The following is a 10,725-nucleotide window of genomic DNA, read 5'->3' as shown; positions in this document are numbered from 1 at the left end:
CCTCCTCATTAGTTATGTGATCTACCCATCTAATCCTCAGCATTCTCCTGTAGCACCACATTTCGAAAGCTTCTATTCTCTTCTTGTCCAAACTGGTTATCGTCCATGTTTCACTTCCATATATGGCTACACTCCGTACAAATACTTTCAGAAACGACTTCCTCACACATCTATACTCGATGTTAACAAACTTCTCTTCTTCAGAAATGCTTTCCTTGCCATTGCCAGTCTACATTTTTTATGCTCTCTACTTCGACCATCATCGGTTATTTTGCTCCCCCAATAGCAAAACTCCTTTACTACTTTAAGTGTCTCATTTCCTAATCTAATTCCCTCAGCATCACCCGACTTAATTCGACTACATTGCATTATCCTCGTTTTGCTTTTGTTGATGTTCATCTTATACCCTCCTTTCAAGACACTGTCCACTCCGTTCAACTGCTCTACCAAGTCCTTTGCTGTCTGTGACAGAATTACAATGTCATCGGCGAACCTCTAAGTTTTTATTTCTTCTCCATGGATTTTAATACCTACTCCGAACTTTTCTTTTGTTTCCTTTACTGCTTGCTCAATATACCCCAAAATATTATACCGTATGACATTATGGAGTGAAGTAGGCAAAGTGTGCAAGCGTTTTCATTTTTATGTCGCCTATGTCAGGTAACACTCGAATTGCAAATACAGATTTGTTAAGGCGTTTCTGCAGTTCTGTGGTGTGCTCCTCCCAACTGAATTTACTGTCAATTAGACGTTTCAGGATTTAAGCTAGCTCCCTACTTCTGCAGAGTAGACATGGATGGAGGAGGAGTTGCTACATTTATTAAAAGCTGCCATAAATTCAAGAACATTGACGTTAATACGAGGCCTGTTCAGAAAGTAAGCTCCGATTGATTGCGAAATTGAAACCACAGTGAACATCAGAAATGTTTTACTTGTAACAATTAGCTACACCTTTCAGCTACTTCTCTACGTAGTCGCCGTTCTGACTTAGACTTTTGTCATAGCGTTGTACCAACTTTTCAATAGCCTCATCATAGAAGGCAGCCGCCAGTGCTTTCCGCCAATTCTCCACGCTGGCCTACACCTCGTTGTCTGTGTCAAAATGTTGTCTTCAAAGACAGCGGTTCATGTGACCAGAGATGAAACTCAGGGGGAGACAATTGCGGACTGTATTGTGGGTAATCTCACATTTCCATTTGAAAACGATGCAGGAGCATCTTCATAGCCCCTGCAGAATGCGGCTGAGAATTGTCTTGAAGAAGAAACAGCACGACAGTTATGTAATGTTAGCTGCATAGCTTCAGGCGAAATTTCTCACCAGGCCCTCGTACTTGGCGGCAGACACTATTTTCTAGACATCTTTACGCACTCACTGCGAGCTCAGAAATGAGAAGAGCGACGTGATGCTAACTGGGGTTATATTAGAGACACTACCCAACACATCTGTGCAAAGCTTTATCGGGTTTTCATAGTCGTTTCCATTTCGCGACCGATCGGAGCTTACTTTCTGAACGCCCCTCGTAATTAGAGCAGCATCTAGAAGCATGTGCAACAGAAGTTGAGTCAGTCAAAACGCCTACATACGTCGTTTGTGGGTCGGTTGATCAGTCGGTTACTCAAGTGTAGAGGGTCCTTTAGGACGATAAGGAGAGGGGTACGAAGGACTGGAGCCACGACGAGGAGTGTGCGAGTGTGTGCGACGGGTTAGCACAGGTGCGGCGGAGCGTCCTTGGTCGGCAGTGGGGCGGCGACTCGCGCAAGAAGTGCCTGCCGTGGTGAGGCGAGGCCCGGTGAGGAGTGGTGGGAGGGGGCGCCGGCTGAGCCGAGCTGCGTCCAGCGGCGCCCGGCGGCCAGTCGGCAGTCAGCCACAGCCACCAGCCCGTCGTCCCGCCAGGTGGCTCAGCACAGTGCAGTGAAGTCGGTCGCGCGCGCGCTACGCTACGCTACCAGTCAACAGCGGTCCCCAGTTCCGAGGAGATGGCACAGCGGAGGATCGGCGGCGGCGCGCTCGGCTTGGCGGCGGTCCTGCTGGCGGCGCTGCTGACGGCCCAGGGTCGAACCCAGTCGCTGCGAGGCGGCCTGGCCAGGAGCGGCGGCGGCAACGACCCCAGTGAGTACCGGCGGACGGGAAGGCGGCTGCTGCCGAAGCGGGCGCACTATGCTCGCGCTGTGATCGACCACCTGTGCAGGATCCCCGGCAGTTCGGGCTGCCACGCCAGGGAGTCCGTAGTAGAAACAACGGTCCCACACTTGCTGAGCGCATAGGCTCTCCTGTCTAGGGCGCTGTCTGTCCGTCTGTTACGCCCCTTTTTCTCAGGGACGGTTAGAGATATCGCGTTGAAATTTGTGTCACATACTGAGGCCTACGGTCCCTTGGCGGTGTAAAAAATTTAAGCGTCTAACTCAATGTAATCAAAAGATACGGCCATTTATCACACACATTTTGATACTCGCAAACTCTCTCTTTAAAACCTATGGATGAACTATGTATATACATGTTGGATGTGCTGGTCTAGTGGTAAAGTGCGTGCCTGGGTATCGTGGGATCAAATCTCGGTCTGACCACGGATTTTTCAGTCCTCGTGTTTAGGGTGCTGTCTGTGCGACTGTTACGACCCCTTTTCCTCAGGGGCGGTTAGAGATATCACGTGGAAATTTGTGTCACATACTGAGGCCTACGGTCCCTTGGCGGTGTAAAAAACTTAAGCGTCTAACTCAATGTAATCAAAAGATACGGCCATTTATCACACACATTTTGATACTCGCAAACTCTCTCATTAAAACGTATGGATGTACTATGTATATACATGTTGGGTGTGCTGGTCTAGTGGTAAAGTGCGTCCCTGGATATCGTGGGATCAAATCTCGGTCTGACCACCGATTTTTCAGCTCTCGTGTTTAGGGTGCTGTCTGTCCGACTGTTACGACCCCTTTTTCTCAGGGACGGTTAGAGATATCACGTGGAAATTTGTGTCACATACTGAGGCCTACGGTCCCTTGGCGGTGTAAAAAACTTAAGCTTCTAAGTCAATGTAATCAAAAGATACGGCCCTTTATCACACACATTTTCATACTCGCAAACTCTCTGATTAAAACCTATGGATGAACTATCTATATGCATGTTGGGTATGCTGGTCTAGCGGTAATGTGCGTGCGTCGATATCGAGGAGTCGCGACATCAAATCTCGGTCTGGCCACGGATTTTTCAGTCCTCGTTTCAACTTAATCTTCACCTCTCAACGATGTGAGAAGTGGCCAGAAACAACACGTGGTTCGGATTCCACGTCAAACTGGAGGCCTCCTTTTCACGGTTGGATAACACAGTATATCTACTCAGTAATGAAATTTTTTCTCAACAACATGGTCCAGTTTAAATTCAACAGCGGCATTCATGATTACAATACCAGAAAAAAAGAAAGATCTACACTATCCTTTACCTAACCCATCTTTGGCACACAAAGGGGTAAAATATGCTGCTATAAAACTTTTTGATAAATTACCAGATGAAATAAAATGTCAGCAGTAATGGTTTCAAAAACAAATTGAAATCATACATCCTTGACAACTCCTTCTATACCATAGATGAATTCTTGAATATGAGTATATAAATCTGGAGATATAATACATGCAATTTGTGCCATTTAAGGAAATGGGATAGATAATAGAAATATTTAGGTATAACACTATAATGTAAACACAAAAAAACCCTTGTTTCCTGTGCGCATTTCTTGTGCATTTGACACGTTCCACATCTTAACGGTTTTCTGTGCTATTGATCAATGGAACACGTAACTGACTAACTAAATGCGACAGGTTAAGGACGTGGCAGGCACTTCGCTGAAGTGGCGTTCAATAGAAAGACTTGCACCCGGCCACTGAGCCACACCAATCTGTTATCCACATACATAAAGTTTTTACGGAACCTTCATCTCGGGAGGTCCACTCGCCCTTGACCAGTTTATTTTCTTCATTGTACACTTTGTACAATTTCAGTTCTTGACCATCTCAGAAGTATATATAACAATTAGAGCTGAAAAACACAATGTTGTTTATGCTCTACGGCGTTAATTTATTTCTTTAACCGGTTTTCGGCCTATAAGGTCATCATCACTCTTTAAATAACTATCGTCGTCAAACAGAGTACAATATTGGTGAACGGCACTGGAAAATGTGTTAGACATCGAGCGTGAAGCATTAACACAAAGTCATCTTTCGTAATACAGTGGTAATGGAATTAAAAATATTAAACAGTAAACGAACACGAAGGGGACAAACCTAAAAAACATTAACACTAAATTCGAGAAGCCAGTGCATTTTTAACAGTATAAGTTAAATTACCAATCCCAGTAAAATAAAATTAATGCGTGAAAAGCGTGCTGAAGAATAGCTTGAAGAGGTCTTTCATATGACAGGCGATACAGAAATTAAATACAAGATAGAACTGACAATTGTAACAACAAAACATATGCAGTAAGAAGAAACAACAAAATAAATGAATGCAGGCAAAATGCAGGAACAGAACGGGACTCTGCATGGGAAGATGGGAAGCATTGGGTAACTGTAAGCATTACGTGAAGTTTAAGAAAGGGGAGGTACTGCTATTGAGCTGTTTTGGGTCATTTAATACTGAATCCTCTTTGACGACGATAATCAGTTAAATTTTCATGACGACCTTGTAAGCCGAAAGCCAGTTAACGAAATAATATTGGGGAAATGCAAAATAATGTTGACTTTTTTTTTTACAATTATAAAGTCGTTCGACCAAGGAGCGACGGAAGAATCTGGCAACATAGCAATAGAAGACAGTGTATTAATAATCGGTTAAACGTTAAATACAGTAACAAATGACATCTTAAAATGTGCTAGGAATAATAGGAACATACCGTAGAAAAATTCAGCGGTGGAACATTACGCCACAGTACACTGCACATGTTAAATTTGTACGGCATCCACTGTCGTCTTTGTTCCTGAGTGCAAATGTCGTTATTTTCAGAAAAACATTGTCACTAACATCGTTAATACGAGTGCACGTCACACACTTAAAATTTTACGTAGCCTATTTCCACGTAACATCGTATTCGACTTCCACTTTATGACCGCGCAGTGGTTAATGTGGGCACTCCACCGTGGAAAATGCTGTTACAAAGAGGTTACGGTAGACTACACAGCAGACATACAGAGATGATGCGCACAGCTGTCATGGATACCCTTCAAGTAGAGCTGCGAGTAATGAGATAAGTTAAAGAAAACGCTCAAGGTGTATCGTTACTAGTCGAGTAAAATAAAATGCAATAAATGCTTACTCTTAGAGCTATATAATAAAATACGTCAATGAGTGCACTGCCTAACGTAGTTTATTATTGATGACATAATTTATATTATTATGTGGCAACAGTGATAAACTCATGGATTTTATTACCTAACGTCAGTTATTTTATGTGGTCGAATACGATGTTGTAGGAGCTTTTATGAACCTGATGATGGACTGTGGACCGAAACTGATTGTTAAATAAAGAATTTTTATCAGCAGCTCTTGGCGATAATCATGACTTTCTTCACCTCGGTAGCCGGCCGAAGTGGCCGTGCGGTTAAAGGCGCTGCAGTCTGGAACCGCAACACCGCTACGGTCGCAGGTTCGAATCCTGCCTCGGGCTTGGATGTTTGTGATGTCCTTAGGTTAGTTAGGTTTAACTAGTTCTAAGTTCTAGGGGACTAATAACCTCAGCAGTTGAGTCCCATAGTGCTCAGAGCCATTTTTTTTCACCTCGGTAAATGTTACGTAGCGGACCTCGCTTGCATTTTTCGTAGTTAATGTACGATATATGTATATAAAACGCTTCGAAATACTCGTCTGAGAATTGTACATTATCTGACACGGGTTTTCTGAATTTACCTTGCATAAAATACGGCGGATTGCATTAAATATGATGCTAACATGGACGACAGACTATGCTACGGTACCTCTTCTTACAAGGGAACCTCCCCATCGCACCCCCCTCAGATTTAGTTATAAGTTGGCAGAGTGGATACGCCTTTAAAAATTGAACACAGATCAATCGAGAAAACAGGAAGAAATTGTTTCGAACTATGAAAAAAAAATTAGCAAAATATACGAACTGAGTAGTACACGTGCAACATATGCCACTTCAAGGGTAATGTACAGCCAGGAGCGCCGTGGTCCTGTGGTTAGCATGAGCAGCTGTGGAGTGAGAGGTCCTTGCTTCAAGTCTTCCCTCGACTGAAAATTTTAACTTTTTGTTTTCAGACATTATGATTTGTCCGTCTGTCCGTCCGATGCGATCACGTTTTTGGGAGTGATAATCACATCCACAAGAAAACCTAAATCGGGCAAGGTAGAAGAATCTTTTTACCCATTCGCCAAGTGTACAAGTTAGGTGGGTCGACAACATATTCCTGTCATGTGACGCACATGCCGCCGGCCGAAGTGGCCGTGCGGTTAAAGGCGCTGCAGTCTGGAACCGCAAGACCGCTACGGTCGCAGGTTCGAATCCTGCCTCGGGCGTGGATGTTTGTGATGTCCTTAGGTTAGTTAGGTTTAACTAGTTCTAAGTTCTAGGGGACTAATGACCTCAGCAGTTGAGTCCCATAGCGCTCAGAGCCATTTGAACCATTTTTGAACGCACATGCCGTCACCAGTGTCGTATAGAATATATCAGACGTGTTTTCCTGTGGAGGAATCGGTTGACCTATGACCTTGCGATGAAATGTTTTCAATTCCCATTGGAGAAGCACGTCCTTTCGTCTACTAATTGCACGGTTTTGCGGTGCGGTCGCAAAACACAGACACTAAACTTATTACAGTGAACAGAGACGTCAAATATTGAACGGACAGATCATAACTTTGCGAAAATAAGGAAAATAAATTTTTCACTCGGGGGAGGACTTGAACCATAGACCTCTCCTTCCGTAGCTGCTCACGCTAACTACAGGACCACGGCGCTCCTGACTGCAAATCACCCTTGAAGTTGCATATGTTGCACGTGGACTACTCAGTTCGTATATTTTGCTAATTTTTTTCATAATTCCACACAACTTCTTCCTGTTTTCTCGATTGATCTGTGTTCGGTTTTTCAAGGCCTATCCACTGTTCCAACTTATAGCTAAATCTGAGGGGGGTGCGATGGGGAGGTTCCCTTGTTAGTCACGTCATATAGCCATTTTAAGTGTTTACATATTTTAGTGTCAGTAAAAATCTGTGAGTAACAATTATCTCAGCTGCTGAAATACACATTATGAAACAGCAGACTCTGTAGCAAGGTGTCACTGGCAAGAGGATAGCAGAGAATTCATGCGATTCGTTGCCACTCGCGCAGATCACCGGCAGTAGGAGTGTTAGCCATCAGGTGCTTTCTTCGTGTCTGTGCACCTCGCCGTACGGTGGGCTGTTATGCGGTGTTTCATAATACGCACCGAAGGAGCTGAGGAAAACAATTAGTTACTCATGACTTTCGACGTCCCTACTAACTGCAGAAAACGTAAACAGCATTATGAATGAAACTTCCTGGCACTCCGCTGCAGAGTGAAAATCTCATTCTGGAAGCATTATGAATGTCTATATTCGGGGTGAACCAGAATGTCATCTACAAAATTCGGGAGATTGTTCGCCGATATTTTCTGAGTACTTCGGTAGGAGGAACCCGTGGTCTCCGGTGACTCGTTACGGAGGAACTGCGCTTCGCTCGGTTGCTTTCACTTTCCCCCTCCCTTCTTTCAATCGTTGTATCTGTATTTCACGACAAGCCATGGGATAGACATATGAACATATAGAGATCGCAGTAGTATCGCGTACAGAAGGTGTACACGGGCAGTACATTGTCGTAGCTGTCGTTTGTACTCGGGGTGATTCATGCTTCAGACGTGATTGTGGACACGCAACGGGAATTAACAGACACTGATCGCGGAATGCTAGTTGCAGCTAGACCTGTGGATATTTTTAAAAATACCGGGTATCGTGTGTATCGGTATCTAAGACGTATCATTACAGGCTCTCGGTATATCGAAAGAAATTATCGATACATCGACGTAAAGCGTATCGAAGCACGGGCCTGTAGAAACATAGACTGCACATTGTAAGTATACTGCCCGTCTTAGGACTGTATATTTAAGTATTGATCTATTGTTAGATATTCTGTACATCAACAAGCTAGCAACTTGCTTAAACCCCTTACAGCAAGAATTGAAAGGAAAAACGATGCACCTTCAACCTTGGCGACAACAATGGTAACTGCTTGTAAGTGGCACAGTGAAAGGTGTCCGATGGGTGCTTCGTTCGACTTCGTCACATATCGAACTTGTCCGGAACACTTCATGTCGACTTCCCTGTCCTTTTTTATTCCTGCATACGCCAGCGACCTACCAGATGCAGGCGGACGACAAAAAAAAAAAAAAATAGACTGCGCGGAGATTGATGAGGATTGAAAACTTCTTGAGAAGAAACTGTCACGTCGAAATACGCCTTTGTTTATTGCCGTCCCGGTTCACGAATCATATCCGTGGCGCTCTTTCCGCTACTTCGTGATAGTACAAAATGAGCTGCCTTTCTCTGAACTTTTTGGATGTTCATGGGATGGGCGTGATCCGTCAAAAGGGTCTCATAATCCCTGGCAGTAATGCGTCGTTGCAGAGTAACCACGAGGCCCGCGAAGAACCACGGTATGGCCGTACAAATCATCACTGAACCGTCTTCGTGTTTCATTCGTGGGACGTAAACTCGCCCAGAAGCTGCAAACTGTGTGAAACAAGACTCGTCCGACCAAATGACTTTCTTCCGTTGCACCGTAGTCTTAGTTTTAAAGTTTCTGCACCACGTTTTCCAGCTAAGGACATTTGCATGAATGATGAGTGTTTTTGCAATCCCAGCTCTCCTGCAGTTCCCTGCTTATGGAGCTCCCTTCGTGTTGTTCTGTTGCTGCGAGAGCTCGCGAGTGCGACATTCCGTTCTGCAGTGACTTTTGCAGCTGTCGTCCTCTTCTTTTACGTCACACAGTGCTCTTCAATGGCTGTCTGCCACGATCACTCAACGCACACTTTCGCCCGCGTTATGACTTAGCGGATGATTTTTTTCCGCTTTCACTGTGTGCGGTATAAATCTTCGGCAGGATCTCTCTTGAAAAACCAGACACTTCGGCTCCCTTCGTTAAGGAAGCACCCACCATAAGAGCACCTATAATTTTCCCACGTTCGGATTCCCTTAGATACGACATAATGCACTCACAACTACACAGAACACTGATCTGGCCACAACTGACGATTGCAACGTTTTGTGGTCATATACAAGAACGTAACCACCAGGCTTGGCAAGCATCTGCATTTATGTTTAAGCACGAATTTCTCGCGGTGTTTGCATATTTTTGCTCAACTCCTTTATCTGCAGGGACAGAGCCACAACTATATGTATTGGAGTGTCTTAAAAGCAAGAATTCTTATGATTCTGGTAGTAAACGAGCATTTGAAACACTTGCATTCTGAATGTGGTATTGGTCTGGAAACCAATTTATGAGTAACTTGCTATAACCGGCGAACTCCGTTCCACCTCTGAAAATCTTTATATGTTATAGCTGACCCGGCAAACGTTGTTTTGCCATATAAATTATCTCTAGTCTATAAGAGTAATGTATACCTGTAACACAATGTATACGTGTAAAACAATAGCCGTTGTTGGCGGGAGCTCGTGGCACAAAACAGTAATAATGGCCGAAAACTGTGTACGGAGTGAGAAAAGGCTTACGAGGAAGTCCTGCAGTATCGGCCACTATTAGCTGTAGCGTTCCTGCGGTAGAACGCGCGGATTTAACAATTGTAGCCGATACACGTCTCGTCCGTGAGCATACAAACATATCGGCAGTTTAGTGTCGAAACGTGTTCGCCAGCATTATGAACAAGACGAAGCGCACACGCGTCGATTTTTATCGTACGTATAAATATTGTACGATTAAATTCTTTTAGAGGAACAAAGGAGAGCATAGGAAGTTCTTTGTTCCAGTAAAAGAATTTGATCGTACGATATATTTCCGTACGATAAAAATCGATGTGTATGCGCTAGGCCTAAATGTCGGTTTGGCGAATGACGCGTGCGGCCTAGTTAATCGTCTCGGTCTAGTTACGTCGATTCAGAGAGGAGTATTCGAGTCGTTGCTTTTGGTACGTTTTCTTCTCTTACCTATCTGTCGAATAGTGAAAGACTTATCACCGGTAGACACCGGGCGGGGATAACTGATCAAGTGTAATCGATCAGTTATCGACCGGGGTTGAAAATTATTAAATTACTAAAATCACTATTACAAAATATGGGTTGGTGGTAGAAGGGTGAAAATTTACGGTTGCGTGTATTTTTTAATACCACATCATAAAAAATAAAAATAAAAAATTCTGTCCAAGAAAAAAGAAAAAATTTTTTGGGGTGGACCACACTTATCACTTAGGGGTATGAAAAATAGAATACGACAGATTCTCAGACCTACCGAATATACATGTAGAATTTCATCAGAATCGATCGAGCCCTTTCAGAGGAGTATGGCAACTAACACTGTGACACGAGAATTTCATATACAAGGATGGAAATATAGTTGTCTCTTTGACCACGAGTTTATTTTTGATATATGCAGGGTGCAAGGGGTGTAATTGCTGATATTTCTATATGTGGTACCGTAATATGTTGTTTTCTGTATGCGTCAAACAGTCTTCCCTCAAACACGTCACATAATT

At 43.8% G+C, this 10,725-nt stretch overlaps 1 protein-coding gene across 1 annotated transcript in view; it reads left to right on the top strand.

Annotated features, from left to right (window-relative positions):
- The first annotated feature begins 1,845 nt into the window (after positions 1-1,845).
- The window catches only part of LOC126253674 (mannose-binding protein C), a 921,466-nt gene continuing 912,586 nt past the window's right edge, over positions 1,846-10,725 (top strand). The window contains exon 1 of the mRNA XM_049955194.1: positions 1,846-2,110. Within this exon, the coding sequence (XP_049811151.1) occupies positions 1,978-2,110 (133 nt within the window). The 5' untranslated portion in view covers positions 1,846-1,977. The remainder of the gene's footprint in view (positions 2,111-10,725) is intronic.

Source organism: Schistocerca nitens, chromosome 4, assembly GCF_023898315.1.
Source record: "Schistocerca nitens isolate TAMUIC-IGC-003100 chromosome 4, iqSchNite1.1, whole genome shotgun sequence".
Classification (NCBI taxonomy): Eukaryota; Metazoa; Arthropoda; class Insecta; order Orthoptera; family Acrididae; genus Schistocerca; species Schistocerca nitens.
Note: the sequence above shows the minus strand (reverse complement) of the source record. Positions and strands in the feature narration are given on the sequence as shown.